The sequence below is a fragment of the Melospiza melodia genome, chromosome 4, assembly GCF_035770615.1.
Source record: "Melospiza melodia melodia isolate bMelMel2 chromosome 4, bMelMel2.pri, whole genome shotgun sequence".
Lineage (NCBI taxonomy): Eukaryota > Metazoa > Chordata > Aves > Passeriformes > Passerellidae > Melospiza > Melospiza melodia.
The window spans coordinates 89,085,404-89,111,290 of NC_086197.1; the positions used below are offsets into that span (position 1 = coordinate 89,085,404).

The 25,887-nt window shown below is 41.4% G+C and overlaps 1 protein-coding gene across 1 annotated transcript; it reads left to right on the forward strand.

The window, feature by feature from the left end:
* Nucleotides 1-1,963: 1,963 nt before the first annotated feature.
* Nucleotides 1,964-18,030, forward strand: REDIC1 (regulator of DNA class I crossover intermediates 1). The gene is made up of 12 exons (XM_063155887.1): nucleotides 1,964-1,990; nucleotides 5,657-5,792; nucleotides 7,216-7,348; nucleotides 7,846-7,912; nucleotides 8,401-8,604; nucleotides 10,510-10,616; nucleotides 13,170-13,693; nucleotides 13,970-14,042; nucleotides 14,703-14,763; nucleotides 15,349-15,409; nucleotides 16,137-16,219; nucleotides 16,796-18,030. The coding sequence occupies exons 1-12, from the start codon at nucleotides 1,964-1,966 to the stop codon at nucleotides 17,402-17,404; spliced, it is 2,085 nt and encodes a 694-aa protein (XP_063011957.1). The 3' UTR covers nucleotides 17,405-18,030.
* Nucleotides 18,031-25,887: the final 7,857 nt, after the last annotated feature.

Below are 25,887 nucleotides of genomic sequence, written 5' to 3' on the forward strand. Positions count from 1 at the left end.
ATTAGCTTTATTTGCAAGAAATAATTTGAGGAGAAGATTTATTATGTTGAGAAATAAATAATTGAAGCAGCCATGTAACTTCTCCTGGATAACTACCAGATAAAATAAGTAAAAAATACAGAAAATCCCACTTTTTTCCTTTAAATCTAGACAATACTGTGAAAAAGTAAGAGTAAGGGTGATATAGAAAATACCATATATTAAAAATGTAAAAGGGATTTGATTATGTTATACATGAAGCTACATCTTAGACATAGTATTAGCAAGTTCAACATTTACACTAGATAGAATTGAAAATAAAAATTACTATTTGAAGTGAAGAAATTAAGGAAATGTTCAGTCTGTCATCTGTCACATTAGCTGCAGAGACACATAGACTTAAAATATAGATATCATTTATCATGAAGATTTTAATCTAGTGTTGTTACAAGAAACAATTATGCATATTTATCAGATTCTATAAACAGCCTAGCCAAATTAGAAGTATTAGAAAGAAAACGATCTTGGCTAATTTTTAATTTTAGACTCCTCTAATATCTACTCTGAACACTCTTCACATTGTTGTACTAATGCTAATCAAACTTTAGTACCCTGAAAAATGTTAGGCTAAAGATAACTCAGGAAAGAAACACCACAGGAAAAGATTCATGTAGAATTTTGATGATTGTTTTTTAAATGGGTGCCTTCACTTGCTGAGATGATGGAAGTGAGTTATAGGGAAGGGAGCGAGTGGAGCTGTGCTGCTGCCAAGAATCCCTGAGTGGCTCTGCATCCCTCCTCGAGGGTTAGTCACATTTACACTCAACAGCTCATCAGGCAGGACCAAGGGTAACAACAGCTACCTGTAGAAAATGCTCATCGCTTCCCCTGTTGCCCCTAAAATACCTGAGGAAGAGCAGGATCAAAGGTGCGCTCTTGTCCTAAAAATCACAGTGGTTGCAGCAGAGAAAGGCTGGATGTGAAAGAGAAACCAATTCACTTGAGACAGCAAGATGCTCATGACTCCCTTGGGAAAGGGCAATGGCTTTGGCAGCAGCCTGTATGGAAACACCTGGGGTAGAAGAAGGGCAGCAGCAACCAGGGCATTGCCATCAGTGCCTCACTTGCCCATCTGCATCCTTCCCCTTTGTCTGTCAATCCCTGTACCACCGTTCCTTCTTCCCTGCCAGCCTGGGGCATGGAGAGCAGCTGCCCTCGTGCTCGCAGGGTGGAGGAGGCCCCGCCGAGGGCCCTGTGGCCCTGCAGGGAGGCTGCAAACCATCCCGGGGTAGCCATTGCCTCTGCCCACAGTGCCAGCAGTGCCCCGGGCAGCCCTCCCTCCCTGCCTGCCTCCTCAGCAGCAGAAAATGAACTGGGTGGGCGGCAGTCGGTAAGTGAAACTCTTCAAAGCCGACAGAAACAGCTCCATGCTTTGTCAGTGTCCCTCACAGACTGGGCACCACCATGGTGTGTTTAACAACCCTGATGCCCCCTCACAAACCAGGCACTGCCATGTTCTGTGTGGCAGCCATGGGGTCCCCTCATGAACTGAGCACAGCCATGATGTGTGCTTCAGTCCTCATTTTCCCTCACAAACTGTGCACAGCCATGGTGTGTGCTTCAGTCCTCATTTTCCCTCACAAACTGTGCACAGCCATGGTGTGTGCTTCAGTCCTCCTTTCCCCTCACAAACTGTGCACAGCCATGGTGTATGCTTCAGTCCTCATTTCCCCTCACAAACTGAGCACAGCCATGGTGTGTGCTTCAGTCCTCATCTCCCTCACAAACTGGGCATGGCCATGGTGTGTGCTTCAGTCCTCATCTCCCTCACAAACTGGGCATGGCCATGGTGTGTGCTTCAGTCCTCCTTTCCCCTCACAAACTGTGCACAGCCATGGTGTGTGCTTCAGTCCTCATTTTCCCTCACAAACTAAGCACAGCTATGGTGTGTGCTTCAGTCCTCATCTCCCCTCACAAACTGGGCATGGCCATGGTGTTTGTGACCAAACGAGTATCTCTTCACAGAACAGTAGTGCCCCAGTGTGTGTGTTTCAGGCCTGGTGTCCCCTCCCAGAGCAGCAGCCGTGGTGTGTGACAGCCCCGGAGTCCCCTCCGGAGCCAGACTCTGGAAGGTGCAGGTGCCCTCCCACCCCAGGCAGGGAGTCACGTTTGGGCTCTTGTCTCTCCACAGACAGGGGCTGGGTGAGGCCTTTCTGACGCCCTCACAAAAAGCAGTGGTTACCATTTGGGGAAAAGGATGTACGGGTATTGAGAGTCACAGTAAAGCATCACAAACTGAGTTTAATGATAAAAAAAGAAAAAAGACAATGTTCTCTTTCTTTGGGTGCTGTGCCCTCTGCAATCTACTGGAAATGTAAACCCCACAGATTTTGTCGGCCATTGGGAAGCAGCATTGCTGAACACAGCTGTGGAATCATCCAGACTCTATGCAGAATCAAACTAAAAGAACACCCTACCCATCTAAAAGTCTTCCCAGCAAACTGAGTTTTCTGAATGTTGCCTCTGTGAAGCAGAAGGAAGGGAGAGTTTCACTTGGAAAAAACCCCAAAACACCAACCCGACCTTTGTCCTAAATGCCTGCCTCCCATATCCTCTGTAAGAAAACCCAGTGTGTAGGAGTACTGCACACATTCAGCAAATACAAATCAATCTGCTGTTTGCTGCTGCTGGTAGTATCTGTCAGGGTTCCTTGGGTGAATCTGAGGTTTACCTTTTAGGTGTCAGAAAAACTACAGGTCATTGGGTTTTCCTGCCCACTGCAATGTTATATGCATATGTTTGGAAAGTTTGCTCTAGCTTTAAGCAAAAGGTAATTCCAAGCGAATACTCTATATTTCCAACCCTCACAAAAAGTCCTAATCTTAATGACCTAAGGACTGCAGCCATGCTCACTCTGCCCATGGAACAGTGACTCCAACTTCCAATTTTATGCATCAAGTTCTACAAGCATTTCACATAAGGCTGTGTTTGACAGGTGAGACAAGTAGTTGGAGGTATAACTGTCTCCTATATTGAACAAACAACAGCAACTTGTACTGTCAATCTGTTTTGCTTTCCTGTTTTACAAAAGGTCCCCAGTGTTCTGGAAAGTCCCAAAAGGTAAAAGCTCATATAGTGCTCCTTTTGTTTGCTAATATAGTTTTGTAGCTATATTGCAGCATGACAAAGAAAATTAGGAGGAAATAATATATTGACAAAGACTTCTTAAGTTGTAAGAAATTACAAATTGATGAAATGTGCATTACAAGTCAAATGATTAAAAGCTTTTTCTGTTTTCTTTTTTCATGTTAAATGTGTTTGATAACCTACTATCAAATGTGTTCCTATCCTTACTGGAGTAAACTGGGATCAGTCAAAATTACTTCAACAGAGATATGTTGACTTTACTACCTGAAGGTTTGATCATCATAACATAACATAACATAACATAACATAACATAACATAACATAACATAACATAACATACATATAACATTAACATATTTGTGTCCTAAAACTCAGAACCACTGATGAGAAATTCAAGCCATGACTCAAGATTGCACTTTTGCAATTAAAATGACAATTATTTGCATTTTACAGAAGCAGAATCATATTAAAGCAAGAAAGGAGAAAACAAAAGGTAAACGGTTTCAGCCATATTGGATTTTATATTGTTATATAAAAGCTTTGGTGGGTTCACTTAGGTAAAACTTTCAAAGCATTTGGAGTGAGATTCAAAACAGTAGCTAAACAGTTAAATGTGTTTCCCTGACTTTGAGGGTAAAAGTCTTGTTCCAGATTTACTAAACTGAATTGCAACAAGAAGAGAAGGTGTGAGTGAATGAATGAATTGGCCTTTGCCCAGTTTTGACTTTCCTGGATTACTTCTGTTACCATTTTGAGTTGGTATGTGGGAACACAAGGGATTGCTTGAAGCCTCAGGTGATACCAATGTGGTCAGCTGGCCCAACACACCCCTACACAGCCATCCTTCTGGGCCATGTAAATTAAAGCCCTTCTTCTGGCATCTGCAAAAGGAGGATGCTTTATTTGTATTTTGAATCTGAAAGTGAAATAAGGGAATCAAACTTATCCCTGGCATAGCAGGAGACATTTCAAACAGGAAAGAAAACAGCAAGAGAAAATTGCCATAACCATAATAAGTGGAGTGAGTTTCCTCCTCAGCAGCAGGGAAGAAAGAGGCAGTGTAGGAAGCTCCACCACGGAAGCTGATACCCCCCATACCCAGAGCAGGTGCACAGGCATACAGAGGTTGAGGAAAAGCAGGCTGACTGTATAGAAACAATTACTCAAATTCAAACATTTACATATGGGAATGTGGGACCAATCAGCACCTTGTCCCCACCACTTTCCCAGTTTCCTGGAGCCCTGTGAGCTCTCTGTTTTCTCAGGGATTACTGGTGTAAGCCACATAATTTATATTACAACTATGTAATTTGTTTTAGTGGGGAGGGAAAACAAGAAAATACAGGACTGGTTTTAGTAATGTAGTACTAAATTACTAAATACAGTGGTAGTTTTCTAATTACTATTGCATATTTATTAGTAAATTGGTAATTTAGAGGTGATGGGGGAAAAACATCTGGGACACTGAAGGGAAGTGGTTACATTTTGGGGGGTGTGGGTCCTAAAGTAAAATGAATTTTGAAGTGTTGATTTCTACACAGGATGATTTTACCTTACTGAAGATATTCATCTTAACTGAAGAACAGATATTTTCCATAGATAATATTATCCTGGGAAGCTAAAGATAATAATAAATGATACTAAAAATTAGTTACCAACAAACATGTTAGGTATATTAGTTATTTGTAACCTGCAATCATGTCAGGGATTACACTTCAGAAGAAAAGCCAATGCTATTTTTTGTTTTGGCACAGCCTTCAGTTTTCAATATCTGTATTTTGTTTAGGAAAAAAAATCTTACTGGCTTTATTTATTCATCTGCTGTAATTAATGATTTTAGGATGGTTATTAATAGTCTCTGCAAAATGGAGATGTTTGTTTCCTGTATTATTGTCCTGATAAATTCAAAGTGTCAGTCATATCTCTTTTTATTCCTTGTAATAAAAATTCTTTCTGAATTCCTAATCCCAGAGACTTTTCTTTTATATTTTTTCCTTTTTTTTTTTTTTTTTTTTTTTTTTTTTTTTTTTTTTTTTTTTTTGCCAGAAGACTATTTTCTTTGTCTGGAGAGAAATTTGGAGAACAATAAACTCTGTGTCATTATAGATGGCACATCTGGTGTATGTAATCTTGCTGATTTATTTGCTTATCTTATATGCTTTCCAAAAAGATCCTTTAAATTTTTTTAGGACTTTGTCCTTATCACATTTGGTATCTTTTATTTTAAGAAATATTTTTAGTGGTTGTACACAAAGTTTGAGAAATGAGCATTTAAGGACTAAATTTTTGACATCAAGATAACAATGATTTATTTTGAATATGACCAAATTATATTTACATTCTTTTTCAAGGCAATAAAAATAAATTAAGAGCAAACAGGGCATGAGAATTCAGAGATACTTAACCCTGTGCTTTTATATTAGGACTAGTTTGCTAAGGCTTGCTTGCTAATTTCAAAAGAATTACCTATACTGGTAATGCATGGTTGAAGCTTCTGTCAAAAAGTTATTCTCTCCTTTAAAAAATTAAGGAATACTTTGAAAGAAAGAAACTTAAGTCAAAAATGAAGCTCCTGGAAGTATCGTCTCCTAAAAGTTCAGCAGTCAGTTTGGATCTTCTTAATCTATATGTGGTTAACCAGATATCAACCAAAAAAGAAAACACTGGTGAGTTTTGGGTATTCTGACACATCAGAATTTGTTATTCTTAACTATTACTGCTGTTATTTTAGTTCTTGTTCTTCCATTAACAACTTAACCCTCAAGTAAATGTTGATTTATTTTTAAAGTAAAAACGTTTATGTTAATACAAAAATTATGACTGAATAAAAAAGTCTGGGCATAAGAGGAATCAAACAACCCTGGCTCCTGCTACTTCCCCTTTAAAGCCTTGTGCAGTGTCCTGGTTCCAGGCCAGGGTGAATGTTTGCAGTAGCCAGGACAGGCATGGCCAGGACCCTGAGGTGATTCTACACCTCCTCACATCATGCAGGGGATGTGATTCTACACCTCACAGGGGAAGGAGTCCCATCCTTCAGTGGGCAGTGGGAAGTGAGTGGCCAGGGAATGTTGTGCTCCCTGTGGTGAGCACCTGTCTGTGAATCATCACTCTGTTATGAATACAATTTCTTGTTTCATTGCTGCTTCCAGTAAATTGTTCTTATCTCAACCCCTGATCTTTACCTTTTGTGCCTCCAATTCTCCTCTCTGGCCTCTGCAGAGTGATGGGGAGAGGGAGAAGGAAAGGGAGAGGGAGATGGAAAGGAGGGAGAAGGGAGAGGGAGCAAGCAGTGCATGATTTGAAGTGTATCTGTGGGAACACTAAATTGGAGAATACTGTTCCTAAACCACTACACACACTTATTACCTCCCCCATTCTAGTCATTAATTTTACCCCAGATTCATTTATTTTCCTCTTTGCTGTTGAGTGGGTCCATTTCCCATCCCTTTCCTTTTTCATAACTTCGGAGGCATTTGGAATAGTCATGTCAGTTCTACCCAGATTTTCTTTCTTAAAATCCATTATTAAACTTCTTGAGAAACATCACAAAAACTTGAGTCCTAGCTCTTTAAATGTAGATGTGGTACTTAAGGGTATGGTTTAATGGTGGACTTGGCAGTGCTGATTTAATGGCTCAATTCGATGATCTTAAAGGTCTTCTTCAACCTAAATGATTTTGTGATTCTGTGATTCTTGTCATCTGTGACATATTCATAAACCAGATTATGGGATATATTTTGTCCTATGCTCAGAAAAGGCGACTGAGGAAGGCAACAGAGCCTGTACACACACAGTGGCTGACTCAATAATTTTATATTATTGTGCCATTTAGAATAGAGTTTTTGTATTTTGTGTTGAAGAAAGAATAAATATTAATAAGAATAAATATTAAATAAGAATAAAAATATTTGTATTAAAGAATTGTATTAAAGAATAGAGTTTTTATATTTTGTATTAAAGAAAGAAGCAAATATGGCTTTAAATGGATTAAGAAATATAAAACAACAGCTTTTGTACTCTAATGAAAATTCAGGAACCTCTGAACTTTCTCCAAGCCCAGCACTGACATAACAAATACATTCATTGCAGAGAACTTGAGGAAGCCAGTCCACATTGATATCACTGAAGATGAAAAAAAACCCATCAGGAGACATAACTTAGAGCTTCCCACATCACCCCCACGTACACAACATAAGTCAAACTTAGATGATCTCCAGAGCAGGTACTTGTATAAAATAGGCAATAATTATGCAATAGGGAGGTTCTGGAAGAGGTATTTCATTATAGTCTTAACATTTGGGGTATTAAGAAAACATAAACATGCCATTGTAAACAGGGAAGTTTCACAACCAGTCCTGTCATTCCAGTGGTACTCTTACTATGAGAGAGTAATTAATAAATTCTGAATAAAAAACTGCACATGAAGCTGAGAGATTTTTGTTAAAAATGCTTAAGTGTCTGTACTCATGTCAGGTACTTATACTAAGTTTATCTCAAAGCAGGTTATTCAGGCAGCATTATGCACTTACACTGTTTCCCATCCAGCTTTGGACCCCCTAAAGTGACCAACTCACAGACAGGCTGCTCACAACTGCCTAACAATCAGGCTGTTTTAAGATGTGTGGAAAAATATTTCTAAGTTATTCTGAAATTAATGCTCAGAATATTTTAATTGTTTTGATCTCGTATTTCATAGGCTGTTTTTATTCATTTTGCAAGGTTACAAAAGCAAGTTTTGGAAAGCAGAAGACAACATCTCTCAGAAAAAGTAAAAAACCATCATAAGGTAAGTTTATTATTCTTATGATATAAGACTAAAAATGTGCAGTAATTACTGTATTTTTGAGTGATTTTTCAAAGAGTGGACAAATCTCATGGATACTGAAACACATGAACTCTTCTTTCTCTTCAAGACTATATGGATAAATTATTTTCATGCTGCTTATATATTTCTTGAAAAAAAGCTAAAAATGTATTTATCTCCATCTTTCCTCAGGATAGCATTTGTGTGCATCCTTCAGATTAAGTAGTTACTTACATGTTTCCCTGAAATAAGCTTATTGCTTTAAGCTTTTAGTGAAAATTCAGTATATAGAAATTCTATATTCTATATCAGAATTCTAATTTTGTATCAGAATATAGAAAATTTTCTCTTCTTGGTGATTTATGTGCAGAACTGTAAAAGATGCAGAATAGCTTGATTACTTTGAACTTTATGTTTAAGTCAAAACAGTTTTAGCTAAATAAAATATGTCTTTGTTATGTTTTGTCTAGCTCATTCCACAAGTAATGGAATTAGGCTATGTTGATTCTAGTGTGGAAAATGAAGACAACTTGGCAAGAGTTTTTAGTGCTTGTCCATTGCCCTCCTCTGGTTTTCAGTTCTCTGACTGTACACAGCTTTCAGAAGAAAATTTCAACACAAAACTAATGGGCAATGTTTGGGAACAGATCTATGAAAAAAAGCTGCAAAACCAGGTTTGGTTAATGTTTTACTTCCATGGAATTACTTTAAACTACCTTTCAGTTATTTGGTGTGTAAAACTAGTGTAACCGTAATGGTAATTTTGATTGATTTTTTGTAGGCTGGTGGCAATGAATGTTCTGTACATACAAATATATTTATTTTATTGCTCTGAAATAAGCTCAACTTGAGCTTTTGTTCACTGAACTCTCAGTGTTGCTGAAATCTGCAGAGAGAGAATTAGTCACATACTGGTGGCTTTCTTTAGCTTCTGGCTTGTAAATTTGGTTAAAGAAATCTGAAATATATTACAGCTAGAAATACAGCTTTCCTAAACATAACTGGGTGTTGCATGATCCCAGGTGATCCCATGACCTAATTTTTTGTCTTTTAATGTCTCAGTGATTAACATAGTTCTTACAGTATTTTCAGTGCTCTGCTGTTTAACTCTTTACTTTTAAGTAACAGTTGAAAGTTATTTGTTCTGCTGCATATTACTATTTTTTCCTTTTGTTAACTTTGTGATTTTTAAAAGAATCATCCTTAAAAAAGTGATAGCAAATATAATATGCTTTATTTTTAGCAAATATATTAGTCATTGGAAATAATAAAAAAATTATGTGTTTCACCAATGGTATTCTGAAGTTTTGAGGTAAGTGAGGAAGAAATGCTTGAGAGGTTTCAGAAAGGGAGATGATGGTTTGTTCAGGGAATGAGTAGGCCAAAACTCATGGGAAGCTGACCTGAAGAACAAAGAAGCCTGAGAAATATGTTTTCAAAACACAACTGTGCTGTGTCCACTGCTATGTGCAGGAGAATTATTTGATTCTGGAGGCCAATTTGGCAGAATCAGGGAACCCCTGACTGAGGTCAGATGCAAAGAGGGATGGGCAAGGCAGGAAGAAGACAGAAGAATCCCCTCAGCTGGGAGGGGTGGCATTAGCATGGCCAGAGCTGAGAATCACAATGGGTGAGAAGAACAGCAAGGAGGACTTCTGCAGGTATGTTATCAAAGAAAGGAAAGCAAGGAAAATGCTGTCCTCTGCTAAATGGAGTTGAGACCTAGTGAAAGGTTACATGGAAAATCCTGAGGTACTCAAAGACTACTTTGCTTCATATTTTTCAGACAAAATCTTCTCTCTGGTTCATCTTAAAATGCAGTCAGGATTTGAGGGGAGTTTAATGAACCAGTAGGGAAGGAACAAGTCAGAGAATCCATTGTAACTTGGACATTAAGAAATACATGAGACTGGACAGAGTCCAACCTAGTATATTCAGGGTGTTGGATGACATCACTGCAAGGCAGATATTTATCACCCTTGTAAGGCTGTGGTGAGCAGAGAAGCTTTCCAGTGAGAAGAAATACACAAATGTTCTGTCCATCTGAAAAATGTAGGCATGATCTGGGGAAGCATCATCTCACCTCTGTCCCTGGAAGGATTAAGGAGCTAAGCTCCCAGAGGCAATTCCAAGGTACATGAGGAAGAAGAAGATGTCTGCAAACAGCCATCAGAATTTGCAAGGTCATACTCTAGCTGGTGGACCCAATTGCTTTCTGTGATGGAATTAGTGTCTCTGGGAATTAGAGAGAAGAGCAGGCATTATTCACCTTGCCTTTAGGAAGGCTTTTGATGAAGTTTCCCACGGGATTCTGGTAGCCAAAATGGGTGGCTATGAACCAGATGAATGGACAATAGGATGAGAAAAAACTGTCTGTTACTGTCCTGCTCAAAGTAGTTATCTGTTGGCTAAAGTTTGTTTGGCTACAGTTGGGCTGTAAGGAGGTTTGGGCTTCTGCTGTAAAGATGTAAAGAAATAAAAATAGTGGGAAAATATGAGTATTGTTTACAAACCCAAGTTGAAAGTTTTAAAGACAATTACGTATATTCACAGTTTGACAGCTTCTACTGTTTTCTCAGCCAGGTAACAGCTTTGATCAAGACACTTGGAATACAAACCCTCCAAGCCAGTGTATTTTCAGGAAGTCTGATACAATGCCTCAGGAGCTGTTCAAGCCATTTGATAGGTAGGCAGTGATTTTACATTAATGAGGAAAATAATGGTCAAGTTTAATTAAGAAAAATATTGAAATAATCAAAACCTTATTGCTACTTGTTTTTTTCACTGACTGTTTTTCAAACAAAAATTGAAATCAAATGGAAATACTAAACAAAACTATTTTAATAAAAATCTGAAGCTATTTAAATAAAGCTATTTAAACAAAATCTGAATTTTGGGTGGGCACTTGGAATCATGATCTATTTTTTGCAATGTCACAGACATGATAGTGTTGCTGAATTCACCTTGAACGGTAGCACAGATTTACTAAGAGGCCACGAGGAGGGGGAAGCTGCCCCAGGTGTTATTAGTTCTGGGCAGTGTTGCAAGTGCTTTTCTGACAATCTTGATGCAATAGCAATTGAGCATCTGCACCTGCATTATTTATGCTAGGGGTTCCAGGAACACCCATTTTCTGTCCTTCTCTTTCATATGTGATCCTACTATAGCTTTCTTTTTTCCCTATCATTGATTCAATAATACTTGTATGAGAATATACACTTTGTTTTTAAAAGAATAGATAGAAATTGAGAATATATTTCTTTTTGTATGTGCTGATTAAAACTCTTTCAAATCACAGATGATTTAGGGCCAGACTCATTTGTACTGAACATTTTATTTAATTTTCTTTCCAGCAGCTTTCCCTTGGACCTAGAGGTCTTATATAGCTAATCTTACTTTATTCCTTCTATTCCATCAGTCTGCCATTTGGTTGAAAGTTCCTGTCCATCCCTAGCTTAGGCTGGATAGAGACATAAAAAGGCCATACAGCATTTTGCTGTTCCTGAAGGGCCTGCAGGCTGTTTGCTTGGGGAGTCAAGTGACCCATAAAATCACTGGCCAAATAATAACTAAACACATCAGTCCCTTTAACTTCCACTCTTCTTGTGGCTTCTCCTGGCTTTCTCCAGCAAAAGCTAAAATGAGCATAGAATTCATCTTGCTGCTCATTTGAGTGAATTCTCAATTTATATATTTACACTGAGCCCTGTATAACCTTATCTCACCTACATCTCTCCTTTCTCCGCCAGCCATCAGGCCTGCACTCATCTGCTTATGTCACATCCCCTCATCTTCTACCTGTTCATGGGTCACTAACACCATTTCCTTTCAACTGCTCTTCAGATCCATTTCTTTGTATTGTCCTCATTTTGTTTTCATCCATTGTAGCCATAAATTCTTATACCTCAAGAGATCACAAAAATTCTTCTGTGAAGGGAGTTTCTTTCACTGTATGTGAAAAGTAGGGTGTCAATTTATACAGTTGTTTAATGTAACATGCTGATGATGTAATCAATGTCCATAATTCTGAGACCTGTGGCACTTCAAGGTTATTAAATATTAATTAAAAGTTTTAATGTCGTATTTCCTCATCTACTCTTAAATTTTATTTTGCATAACAAAATATTCAGCTGGAGTTGAGAAAGGCTCTCTGAATTGCTTCACAAAATGGTTTTACCTTCCTCATGTAGATCTATCCAAGTATCTTCTGAAATAAACTCTTGCATGTTTAGTCTTCTATAACTGTCCTGGTGAGGTTTCTGTAACTAGAGAAAACTAGTTTCTCATTTAAATTCCATAGAATCTTTATCCCATTCCAAGTATTTGCTGATCAAAACACCACAAGCATTTTCTCCAGTAAGAGTTTTCTGTACTACCTTTCTGTACTACCTTTCAGTTTCAAGTTCTATTGTCAGCCTTCCTTAGAATGTTTTAAAGAAAGAGTTTTGTTTTTTTGTTTTTGAATGGCCTTTTTTTGCCAGATCTCTGTCCTTCAGAAGAATCTCAACTTTTAGCTCAGAGTTTCTGAAAGGTCAGTCAGCAGATCCAGCCTGGAAAAAAACCCAGTGAAAATGTTAGATTAAGAGCCAAGTAAGTGAAAGCATGATGGCTTTCACGTCCATGATGCTCACATGATAAAATCTTCAAAACCACTACTTTCAGAAGTGGGATAGGGAAGTAGAGGCATAACAAAATGTCTGACTGGCCTCCTGACTGTGAAATAGAAAAATTCTGTGCTGAATCAGGATTACTGATTTCAAGTACAAATGAAAGTCACTTGTTATGGGCTTTCAATATGGAAGAGAAATACAGTCTTAAGCAAACTACTTTTATGAATGGAAGAAACTCTTTTCCTCTTTTTCTTTTTCTCCCTGATGTGGCTGCCTTTGGTCAGCTGGTGGAGCAGCAGTGACATGCTGTGGCTGATCTTATAAATCACAATTCTCTGTCCACGAGGATGTGCTCCATGGCTTTGTATATTTGGAGACATTAAGAAATAGAACCCCTTTTAAATCAATCTTACCATAAAGTAGATATAAAACATAATAAAATACACACTTTTTCAGTTGAAATACTGTATATTTAGGACAAAATCAAGTGTAATGAGCAGTGAAGTTTTTGATATTTTTATCATCAAATTATCATAAAGTGTTGTGTTAACAGTATTTTGCTTGTTTGTGTACTCAGCAAAATGGTTTTTTCTCTTCTACCCCTGTTATACCTCATTGCCTACCCCCAGGCCAGACTACATGAATTCTGCCAGGAAAAATCCAGTGATAATAGCCAGTAATGAATCAGAAAACTATGAAAGAATAAAAGAACCAATATTTGATGTTGTGAAAGAAACTGCAGGATTGAAAGATGGAAGTGGTTGTTCCTTTCTGGCACTATTTGAAGAAGAGAGCCAACCAATCCATAATAATCCTTCCACCAAGCATTTTAATCCTTTTTCTAACCAAAGCAATAATGACATTTTTTTCACTGTTCCTGATGTTCGAAATCAAATTACCAACAGAAATTATTCTTGCGACACTAGAAGGGTTTATCCTGCAATCAATGCAAAAGAAGATTCTGTAGACAGACACCTTGAAGGCATTTTCACAGCTCCAGAACAGGTTTTCCTTAAAAGTAATAATGTGTCAAGTACAAGCTACAAGGAAACAAGTGCACTTCATAAAACACACCGGCAGAACTGTCATGAGGGACAGCACTACTTCATGCCCTGTGAACAGAGAGAAAGAAGAGCAAACCTTGAAAAAATTGGTGCGTGTCATATTTTAAGGACATGTATTCTGGGTTTTATTCTCCTTTTAAAGATATATGTTCTTATAACCAGAGATGTATCTGCCCCAACTGAAAACATCATGAATCTTCAGAATGCAGTCATGTAATTTTAAAACCCACCATTTAAATTATTTTAAAAACCTGACAGAAACTTTTATTGTATTTATTCTATTGCAAATAGAATAAAACATTTAAATTGTATTTATTCTATTGCATTTCAAAATCAAAGTTTACTTTTTTTTTTTTTACTTTTAGAGACATTAGCTTATTACCATGATCAGCAGAATATCTTAAAGGAGAATGTGCAGAATTATTCAAGAAAAAAAAGGTGAGTGTCATGGAAATTACCAATCTATTAGCCAGTGATAACTGCAGAGACTTTGCTGAATTGGAGAAATCCTGCTAAGAGCACAAGAAGGCAGAATTCTAAACAGTATTACTGAGGACTCGGGTTTTCTTAGTGAAAATAGCACCGTACAATGTGAATAAATCTATGCACAGGAAAGCCCATTATGCCTCTGTGTATCTGCCCATAATAAACAGACAGAAATACTGCTTCATGGGGCAGTTTGGAGATCCTGAAGTTAAGCTGTTGATCTGTCTTGTCTTTTAAAACACTCTGTCTCATTCCACTTGCTACAGAGCAAGTGTCTCCTCTGGGCTATGTGAGTGCTCTGTGTTTTACTAAAGACTTGTTTCTAGAGACTGATAGATAGTACCTTCCATTTTACAAAACAGCACTATCTTCTGTTATTGCTTCAATTCCCTTTTGCATTTCAACAGAAGTGAAGTTTATGAAAAACATATTCTTGGTGTTAAATCTCAGGTTCAGAGATAAGTCCAGTGATCTCAGTAGTGGGAAGCATTTAATGGTTACTGAAGACAAAGTAAAAATTGAAAAGTCACCAGTAAGGAATTTAACTCAGAAAGAAAATAAAAATACTGGGGAAAAATCACTTATCAGAGAACTTGTGTTTGCCTTCCTCAGTGACGACAAGTCTGTGAAGGAAACAGCCTGGAACCAGAACCATGTCTTTGTATTTGAAGAGGTAACTTTTAAAGAGATGTCTTTTTTTTGTCAAACCCACTGTTTACATGATTCATTTGAGGTGGAGAAGGATTGTCCACAACAGTTAGAAACTGAATGTAGCTTCACTGAATTAACTACCATAGAAGCTTCTTTTCCATGGTGGTTTATAGAAGGAATTCAGAAAGAACTGCTGCTAGTGACGTGGTTCAGATAGACAGGTCCACAGTGCACATTGTTTCATTCACACTTTAGCTGAGGCCTGAAAGGCACTGGGTAAGTTACCCATCAACACTTAGGGTCAGGTTCTGCAGGCAATGCCCAGACATTATATGCAGGATGCTTCAGTATTATAAAGGAGCTTTGTGCCAGCATACATATAAAAAGTGTTTCAGATGTCTTGCCTGTGGAAGCCACATATGGTACAACTCAGGAGTAAAAATACCTCTTAAAATAATTTGTGGTACAGTGCAGTGATTCCTTTAGGTAATACAGAAACTGAATGTTCCTCTCTTAACCTGAGATGCTGATCCAGCTGAAGACTCACTATTAATACCTTTTATTTTTTACTTACTTACTTACTTACTTTACTTACTATTTTTAACAGTTCACAACAGCACAAGAGAAAGGGTGTAAGTTTGGACTGAGTTCATATCTTCAAGAGATGGGTTAGTACTATTTATACATTATCACTTAAAAATGTTTTCTTTACATGTGGAACTGAAAAAGTTACTTTTAAAGCCAGGGAGAATGATGTTTTTAGGATGTTAACTTTGATAAGGTGTATTTCTGATTCACAGCACTGTAAAAAGACAACTAGCATTACCAGGTAACTAAGAATTAACTGTGCTTGCTTTTCCTTGAAGAGTTATTCTCTTCCACTAGACTATATGCTGTCACTCCACGTGTGGACAGAGGGAGGGGAGTAGGAGAGGCAATTCTACATCCTTCCTGCTCCCTCAGTAGCTGTAGGGTTGTGTGCTGGCTGCATTTCAGAGAAGAGGATCTCTCAAGGGCCTCCAAGAGAGAAGCATGTAACTTGTATGGCAGCCAGTGTGCACATGGAGTCTGCTGTGCTCTCATGCAGGCTCTGCTCTCCAGAGTCCCTCCTCCTTTTTGGGTAGCCCAGTTCTGCTGCTGATTAACAGCACAGCTGAGGCTTTGGGGGCCCCATCCCACAACCTCTGTTAAGATGTGTTCACCTGAGAAGAGAAGAGAGGAACTGGCTATTGCTGAGAACTAGATTGACCTTGCTAACATTTTGCTCTTTAAACAGTATCTTAAACCTGCATCAGAAATAGTAATGTTTAATTCTACATGCTGTACTTGAGAGCTGGATCTTTGGGGATTGTTCCTTGAGTAACCTTTTCTTTCTTATTCATCTAATTTTTCAAGATGTGGACTCACCACTCAGCAGCCAGTCTTACAGTTACTCTCCAAGGCAGACTGAGAGCTATTTGAGCTCTAGTCCTGACACAGTGAGTAAATCCTTGTGGGCTGGCAGGGCTTTATTTGAATCACATCTCTATGCCCAAGTGCACCTAAGGGTGGATGTAGCTGGAATCTAGTTTTATTTTGTACGAGGTAACTTCATGTGTGATGAGGACAAGAAATTATGAGCTGTAAATTTCCTAAGTAGTTTGACAGACATGTGGTCTGTTCTCTTGATAATGGCTGGCCTTGTGGAATTACATAGCATGACTGTGGGAAGATGCTCAGCAATGTTCTATGCTCTTCCTCTATGTATAGCTGCCTTACATTAAATGCCTGTAAAGCAGAATGATTTGATGCCCTGTGTTTTCAGTCATTCTTGAAGACAAAAATGCCATGGTGTGAGATTATAAATTGCATGTGAGAGTGAAGGTCTGCATTGGCCACCTTATATTCACCAAGGGCCATCCTTAGAGAAGGAACAAAAAAAACCCCACAAACAACCAAAAGCAGACAGTTCTGCCCTTTCTGTTTATTTCACTTAGCTATTAGCAAGTCATTGCTTTTGTCCTTAGTTACTGAACCATTTGAGCAGTTACAACTGTACAATTCTGTTCAAGCAGTCTGAAGAGGAAGACACAGGCAAAAAGAAGAATTATCTGAATGAACAGTCCTTGAAGGCACGTGGTGCCAACCTGTTCTCAGCCTCAGTGAGCAGAGAGGCCCCCAAGAGCTCTCACACCCAAAGTGTGGGTATGAAGCCCAGCAGCGCTTTGGCTAGAAAAGAAGCAAACAATCTTCAGGAGAAAGACTCTAATTTTTGTGCCATAGAGGACGAAAACAAAACGCACGCAGCTCTGTCTCAGGGCCCATCCCAGCACGCCCTTAGGAGGGAGCATGTCGGTAGCAGCACCAGGTGCGATGCGTGGTCGCAGACCGAGGGCTCCGTGACCGCAGGGAAGGTGGATGCGGGCACCCAGTGCGGCGCGCTGAGGGTGTGCAGCTGCGGGGGCTCGCTGCCCGCCGCCCGCAGCCCGGGCACGGTGCCCGCTGCCCGCAGCCCGGGCACGGCCCGAGAGCGGCAATGGCCGGCGCGGGAGGGGCGGCAGCCCGCGGGCAGCGGCGGCACAGGCGCCTTCTCTGCCGAGAGCGAGTACCTGAGTGTGGCCGGCAGCAGGACTCTGGAGGTGCTGGACTACATTGATAAAATGAAGGAGAGAGAGAAGCAGTGATCACCTGTAACGGCACGTTAGGAACACAGTAGTTTTGTCCTGTTCTCAGTGTATTTCATTCAGTTGGCATTTTCTGATTTTTCTAGCATGGTTAGGCAAAAGATACTTTTCCTGTTTGTTTGCTTTAACTATCAATAATTATGGGTTTCTGTCTACCTACTGCTATCTCAAAGTATGAGTTTCTATAAATATCCAACTATTAACAAAGTATTTTACAACAACCTAGTAAATAAAAACATTGGGAATTATATTGTTTTCCCCACCATATATCTGTAGGATTCTGTAGTTTAGAATTGATTGACTATGTTTCTTTTAAGGTAATAGGAAGATGTTGTTCTACTTCAAAAAATATTTAGCGTGGCTCTGAGTTCAGAGCCATTGTCTGATTCTCACCCATTTTAACAGAAAAACTTGCCTTTGTCATGTGTTCATACTAAACACAAAAATTGGAAACAGAAAATGTACATCTGCACACATAGAATAGAATGTAATTTTAAAAGAGCTAATTTATTAATTTTTTTAAATGCTCAATTTTCTTTCCACAGCAGATCCAGTCATTCATTTTCTGGCTGTTAATCTAAAAAAGTCTGTCATGTGTTTCTGTATTCTGTCTGCAAACTGAAAATCTGAACTACTTGCATTGTCACTTCAGTATTTGTGTGAAGCTACAAATCACAGCAAATAAAAGTTTCTGATAATGTTTCTAGGTTATATTCTTGCCTTCTAAAAAGTTCCTGGTAAAGGTGTCAGGGAGACTTGCTGTTACTAACATCAACCTACAGATCCATACACCTTCACTTCTGCATAGGTATCTCTCTATCTTAACTCTGTGTGTGTATGTGTGTGTACATATATATACATATGCCTATGTGTATATATAGAAATGCCTGTGCTGGCTTGGCCAGCTGGCTGCATGCAGGGCTCCTCTTCTTCACAAACTGGGCTTGGGCAAAAGTTATGCTGGAGACTTCCTTGAACAGGAGATTTGCCTCTATAAGATTATTATGTTGTGCTTTCCCCTTGGAGTCTGCTGTTAAAAGATTCCCTGCCCTTATTCCCAGCAGGTCAGGGGTTTTTCTATGCTTTGTAGAAGGGGTGAGTGTCACCCAGCCTGGATGAGACTCGTCACCATCCTTTGTCTCTGTTCTCATCATCCAACAAGTGACTGGTTGGTTTTGCTGCTGCTTTTTTTTTTTTTTTTTTTGAAGATAAGTCTCATTTTTAAAAGAAGGTCTACATTGCTCAACAGTTTGCAGGTTTATGGCTGTGCTGTTTTTTAAAATAGCAGCTCAGAAATTTCAGTGGACTGTTCTGTTCTTGGAAGAAAATAGCACTGTCTTTTATATGTCTAAATTGCATACATAGGAAGTGGTTTGCACAGCCAGACTTCTAAACCATGTAACTATCACTTAGCCAATTCACTGCCCACTTCCTAAGGCTCGACACAAGCAGATTTTCTTTTCTAGGTTGCCCAATTTGTTGTCAAAGCAAACTCCCTAGTAATTTTTTTTAAGCTGCAATATTCATCTTCTTCACAGGAGATATAATTTATTTGAATAACAGCTATGATTTTCTAAAAGCTCAGCTGTTAGCCATGGTTTCTAAAGCATAGATTTTCACTCAGTGTGACAAAGTCAATTCAGATTGTGCCACACCAGCAGCGGCCCATGCTGGTTTGAATGCTGCTTTCCCAAAGTCCCTCACGCCTGGTACATAGCTGCCAGTCCTTGCAGTGGTGTGTGTCCAGCTTCCCAGCCTCCCCCACAGCTGATGTGTCCCCAGGGCACTTGGCCTGCCAGCCTGCAGTGCACTGTGCCACATCGTAGCTGAAAGCTCCAACACTGTGTGCTTTAGAGGGGTTTCATTACCATAGCAGATGCAAAATTGGCCAAAGAGTTCTTTGGTGTCTGGGTTAGAGAGATGCTGGTGACCCAGACAGAGATGAACTGCCATTAACTTGCAGTGGAATGGAAGTTCTGCTCCTGGTTCCTCTCTGATGGTGGCATTGTTTGCTGGCACTTTTAAACTGTGGTTAGTTTTACACTGAAGTGAGCTACCCACGTTCAGGCAGATACTCCAGATCTGCAGAGCTGGCCCCTGAGCCAACATATTCCCAGTCTGTGCCTATGAACCTAAGGGACAAAGAATGCAGGTTGGAACTTAGGTGGGAAAAGAGGGACAGTTGCACCATATGGATATATGTGTGTGGGGTTTCAAATCCTCTTTATTAAGTTATTGCTCGTATTTATCATCATTAAAAGCCTCTCAGGGGGTATCACTTATTTTCACTCCAGCCACTGATAGAGAAAATCTCACAATCTGTCCAATCCCAGCCAGCATTCAGCCTGGACTGCACTGAAATTCCACTGCTCAGTGCCAGAAACTCAGCCTCTGACTGACTGTACACAAGAGCTGCATGTATGTCTCTAATGCAATAATTCACCACTTGGGATATCAATCACTGTAGATAATCATGTTTCAAAGCCTTTGGATGAGAGTATATAAATTCAAATTACGTTCCCATTTTTACCTGTAATTGCAAAGCAATCAGAAGAAAAAAAACTATCTTTGTAGTGGTTTGTGTGCTGGCAATGATAACAAATAAGGCTGCATGCTCTTTATAGCCACTAGAGAAGTATTTTAAAGTAGTTGCATTACTATTATTGTAATTAAGGAGACTTGTGCTTTCTCCTTAGCTCAGCACCAGTCTGCCCCTCTGTTTTGGTACTTTCTTTCCCTTGATTTTTTTGTGACTTCAGGGAAGAGCTGAGTTTGGTTTGATAGCAAGTAGTAACCTCAAACTGTGCTTTCTTCAGCTGATAATTCAGCAGCAGTAATGACTGTCATGTCACTAAATGTAATGATTGTCATGTCACTAAATGTAATGATTGTCATCTCTCTAAATGCACTCAGGCACCACCAGCTTTCTCTGAGGCAATAGCTTAGGCAGAGACACTCCTTTTTCATCCATGCCATTCTTCCTGGCAGCGTGCTGAGCCTCCAGGGAGTCCATGGAAATACACATGTATTTAACTGTTTGGGAAGCATCAATTGTAAGTAGAATTTTGTTGGGGAAAAGGACAGAAGGGTACCTGTAATTAAGCAAAAAACCAGGAGTTTATTGGTGGCAGTCAAATACTTCTAAACACAGATTGAAAGGCTGTCACTGAAAATACTACTGTAAGCTTCAGTCAGAATCAGTTTTAATATACAGCTCATAACTTAATTTCTCTCCAAAATCAGCTTTAATTACAGCAACCTGCAAGGTGAGATTTTCTGGGCAAGCACCAAGAGAAGTTTGGTCATTAATGGACCAGTTTGTTGCTGGATGTTCTGCCAAGAGCCTCCGCAAATGTAGAAATTCTTATTTCATTTTCATGAAGGATTATCATTATAGGAAATGAGAGGCTTAAGTCTTCATACAAGTAATTATTTCTCTGGTAGAAACTGTGAATTGGCTTTTCAAGGGTTTTAACAGATAGCAGATTGAGGGAGGATGAGGTTTCCTGGAAAAAACATTTAAGTCTCTGCATTCAGCGCCTACTCTGTCCTCATGAAAGTCAATCACCTTTCTGTTTCCTTCAGCCTCTTCTCCCTGACAGCCTCTGAGAGGTTACAGGTGCCAGTCCCAGTCACCCAAACCAGAGCTTGCTTCTCCAGGGCAGGTGGTGTGGAACTCCAGCCAGGTCTCCTGACCCTCTGAGCTGAATGCTGAACGTGTCCCTGTCTCCAAGCATTCTGCAGTGACTGCACACCCTGGTGGTGCTTGCTCTGATGCCACAGCCCTCTGGGTGTGCAAGGTGACGGGAGCAGCTCCTGGTGAGCTCCCACACAGCACACGGCTGCAGAGGGTGCTGGTGCACCTGCTCTGTGGGAGGTGATGGGGGATCTTGGGCACAAACACAGAGGGGAGGAGAGTGAGAGAGTCAGGATAAGGCAGGAGGCTGAAAGAGGCCTGTTGAATCGTTTAACAGAGCTGAAAGAAAGCATGTCCAAATGAACCATTTATTTGTGCCCGTTTGCAGAGAGTGCTGTGATTTACTGCCAGTGTCACACACAGCACATGGGTGCTGGTCTGACCCAGAGCTGTGGCTGATCACAGGACAGACCAATATTTCTTACTGTAGAAGATTTATTTCATTTCCTGGGCTGGAGTCATTATTGAGAAGCAGGAGATCTGTAAGGAGCATTGCTCCCCAGAGAAGCTGCACTCCATGCAAAAAAATTAATTTCTGGAGAACCCCAAACCAGCAGAAGCTGGCAGGGATCTCCAAGCTTGCCCAGTGCAAGCCCCACTCACAGCAGGGCCAGCTGGAGCAGGGCACTTGGGGCCAGGGCCAGCTGCTATCACAGACCCCCAGGCTGGGGCTGGGGAATCAGCCCTGCCAGGAAGGGGCTCCAGGGAAGCTGTGCCTGCTCACAGCAGCTGCTGCAGATGGAGGCACCACTGCCTGAGCCACCTCCTCCCTGTGCTGAGAGCAAGGCAGGGCCTGGGGCTGGAGCAGGGGGAGCTGCAGGTGTGTGGGGAGGGAGGCTGGGTGCTCCTGCTGCCCTGCCCTGCTCCGCTTCCTTAGAGCACAGCTCCTGCCTCTCCTCCCCCACATTTCTGTGCAGCAATGAAGAGCAGCAGTTTCACCCCGACACCAGCTCATCCCTGAGTGCACAGCCACAGAGCTCCTCCAGCAGCCCTGCAGCCTTGGGCTGCACTAACTATGGGCACTCATCACTCCCCCACCAGGGGCTGTGAGGGTCCCCAGGGTATCCCTGTGAATCCCACCTGCCACAAGGAAGCTTCTCATACAGAGGGAATACAAAAGGTATCTCATCTGCTCCCAGGCTGGGGGTGGCACTTAGCCTTCAGCCAGCTTACAAAAACTTTGCTTGCTCTTGACTTTTATCCCATCGTTTTTAGCAGCCCGTGAGAGGAGAGCAGTGGGGACAGCAGCTCCAGCTTAGTTCCAAAGCTGGGACATCTACCTCAGTCCCCTCAGCCAACCTGCAGGTTATGGGCACCTCAAACACCAGGGAGAGCACAGGAAAAGCCATACAGCATGAGACTGACTGACTGCAGCCCCATCTTGTGACAAACCCGTGGCAGGGCACACTGACCAGACATCCTGGACAATGAAGGAGCTCACTGGGAGCAGCCAGACAGTTTTGATGCCATCTCCCCATGAATATATTAGAACAAGTACCAATTTCATGGCAATGCTTGTTCCAAGGCATCACTTCTCAGTGGGGACCTGGCCCCCTGCTGCAGGCCACAAATGCCACTTTAGGGATGGAGAAGTCACCTGGCACTTGCAGGACAGCTCCTTGTGTGGCTTCCAACAGCCTCCCCTTTGCAGCCACAGCTATGCTGAGTGGCCCTGAGTGAAGGCCTCAGGTGGAAAATGTGCATGTGTGATTTGGTGGCAGCTGCATGGGGACACAGGGTCTCAGCAGCCTCAGCTGTGGAAATGGTTTTGAGAAGGAAAAGCTGCAGGGCTGGGAAGGCTGAAAATGCCACATGTTAAGGAGAAGGGCAGCATGTGCCAGCAGAGCAGGGCTTGGCTCACCCTGCTCCTGACCCTGCTCCTGTGCCTTGTCACCATGCACAAACTGGTGAGAACAGCTGAGAACAGAGCTGGCCATGGAAATGGGGACTAATTCTCTCTATATATGCAGTTTTGATAGATTAGGCAATTAACAGAGTGCACTGCAGCACTCAAGAAGTGTAAAAAAAAATATAAAAATTGAAGACTAAGGCTATGAATCTGAGTCCTGGGGAAAAAAACCTCTGGTTTTTAGAGAGATATTTAGATCTTGAATCAGCTGCATCCTCAGCCCAGTGCTGCCTTCTGAGTTTGCCCTCCTCTGCCCAGGACAGCTTGGCACTGTCCCCTGACACCACACAGTGGCGAGGCACAGACACCATGGACACTATGTCCCCACAATCACCCTTCACTAACCATCCTCCACACCTTATCCCTTCCTTCCCCCAGCCTCTGCTCAGGATTTGCTTTGTGTTTTTCCCTGCTCATGTTGCCATGGCAACCTGATCCAGTCTCAATTCCACACATCACCCTGATTATGAAGTTTAGCTAATCCAGCCCCCTCTGCCCTCAAACTGCTCATGTATCTCACACCACCACCCTGATGGGCCCCCAAACTCTCCCTGTTCCTTCAGGCATGGATCTTCCCCACCTCTCCAGCCCCTTTCTCCACATTTAATGATTTGTAAGTAACTCTCTTTCCAGTGGGGATGGACACCAGTGATTCACTGCTTTTGTGAAAGGGGGGGAGCCTTTGTTCTCCCCTCTCACACCTGAGTCCCCTCAAGGGATGTGCTCCCTTGGCATCAGTGCACTGCAGCTTCCACGCTCCTTAACTGAGCATAACTCCTGCATCTTTGTAAGGATCTGTGTGTTCTGATCTTCTGAAGAATGATCCACAGAACAGGGCTGCTTTGGAAGCCTTTCATTTCCCTGCCATTTTCTACCTGCAAGAAAAGGTACCCAAGTCCCCCCTGAGTGGTGCTGGTGTTTATGTGTTACAAGACTGTGGGCAGGTCATTTTGGATGTGTGCTTCTCTTTCTTCCTTCACACAATAGATCTCACTGCTCTGTGTATGACCCCCTGCTTTCCTGTTTGGCATTAAGGATTCTATCTGAGCTTTTATGGGATATCACAGCCCCCAAAATCAGAGTGTGCTAGCTAAGGCAAAGGTTTCACACATCAGAAAAACAGATGGATCCCTGTATCCTCTTGAAACCCAGATCCCAATATCTCCTATAAAAGTATCCAACCAAATTAAACTCACACAGCCCTCCAGATTTTTCTGTCAAAATCAACATGCAGAAAATATTCCTGGTAGTTCTGCAGTTAACTCTCAAAAGGCAGAAGCTTTCTAAATGTCAGGACTATGCAGATCTTCTCAATCACACACACACACGCAGGTAACACATGATAAACAAGGGAGTGAGAACCTGCCCTGGAGACCAGCTAACAAACAGCCCCAGGCTGAGACTGTGGAACTGCTGATGCCAGTGTGTGTGACTGGTGCCCACAGAGCTCAGTTGCTTGCTTGATGGGCTGAATGTGTTAAACTGTCCTTCAGGAGAAGAGCTGAGATGCCATTCATTTTGGGTCAAGTGGAAGTGAAACTGCAGCAGCTGAAGCACCCAAGTGTGTTTGTGCAGGGAGCCCTGTGGGGGTGAGGGGTGAACTGGAGGGGCACCAGCTCAGGGGACAAGGGGCAGCAGGTCCCTTCAACCAGCCCAGGTGACCACTGAGGTCAGAGAAAAGGGACTTTTTTTTGTAGTAAACTTACCTTTAAGTTCCCCACTTACCTCCCACAAACTGTAGGAGCCTTGAAAGAAGCACTTAGTGCCTTGCACAAAGCAAAGGCCACACAGCACTCTGTGGGTGACTTCAGTTCAGATGGAGCATCGCCCAGTCCTGATCCTGAAAATGCTCACAAAGGTTTGGAGCAACTACTGTAACTGCCTCCATTTCAGTTCTACACAAGGGAGAATGCATTTGGCAAAAATCAATCCATCAGTAGTAGTTTTGTAATATTAACTGGAGCATAGACAAATGGCAGAAGGCAAAAAAAATGAGTGTTTTAACAGCAGAGTCACCAGATTTTCATCATCCCACAAAGCTGCCATGTAGTTTTGGTGACAAGTAATATAAACTGCAGTCACTCATCACCTTTATAAGCACTATCAGCCAGAAACCTAGAAAGAGAAGGTGCCAGTGCACAGTGCTGAGCTGCCCTGCTCCCCTCTTGGGAGAGCTGCACTGCCACAGATACAGCATTGCCAGGCAGGCTCCCACTGCCAGCTTCTCCCACTGGCTGTGATCTCTCTGCATCCTGGACCAAAAGGCTGCAGCTCTGTCAGAGCCAGCTCTGGATCTCACCAGGATTCAGCTGTGGAACCTGTGCTGGGTGATGTACCAGAACCATCTTCCATTTGTTCCTGTGGGTGCGATTCCTCTGTCACACTGGGGAGTGCAGCCAGGGCAGCCCCAGCACAGCACAGTCATGGTCATGCTGTTTTGTTTTAGACATCAAACTGATTCCAGCAATTTTCTTAATAAAACACACTGAATTAGGACAGTTCCTCATTAGAGAACAGTAACCCCTGCTCTTTTCCCAGTCCATAACCAAGTCTGACAGTGTAAATTGCTGTAAGGAAACCAGTCTGCTTGGGCAGAGGACATTGCAAACCCATGGTGGGACACTGGGACAGTTGGCAGCTCTGCATAGCTGCATTCAGCCCTTCACACAAATCCTCCTGAAAGGAAGGGACACTTACCTGGTGTCACAGAACCATTCTCTGATTTGAAAAACATCATATTAAGATCATATCCAAAGCTAATCTTACCCTTATTTCAGGCAAACCCATGGCCTATCTGAGCTCATTTTGCTGAGCAATGTGAAGCTGCCACTCTAAAAGGCGACCTGAGTACTCAAACAAATGAAACCTTGACAAAAA

Excerpts from the sequence above, each read along its gene's own strand:
- REDIC1 (XM_063155887.1), top strand. The coding sequence starts at position 1,964 with ATGGCCATGGTGTTTGTGACCAAACGA. Across the intron at positions 14,764-15,348 it reads ATGTCTTTGTATTTGAAGAG|TTCACAACAGCACAAGAGAA; the intron begins GTAACTTTTAAA and ends TATTTTTAACAG. Across the intron at positions 16,220-16,795 it reads TGAGCTCTAGTCCTGACACA|TCTGAAGAGGAAGACACAGG; the intron begins GTGAGTAAATCC and ends CTGTTCAAGCAG.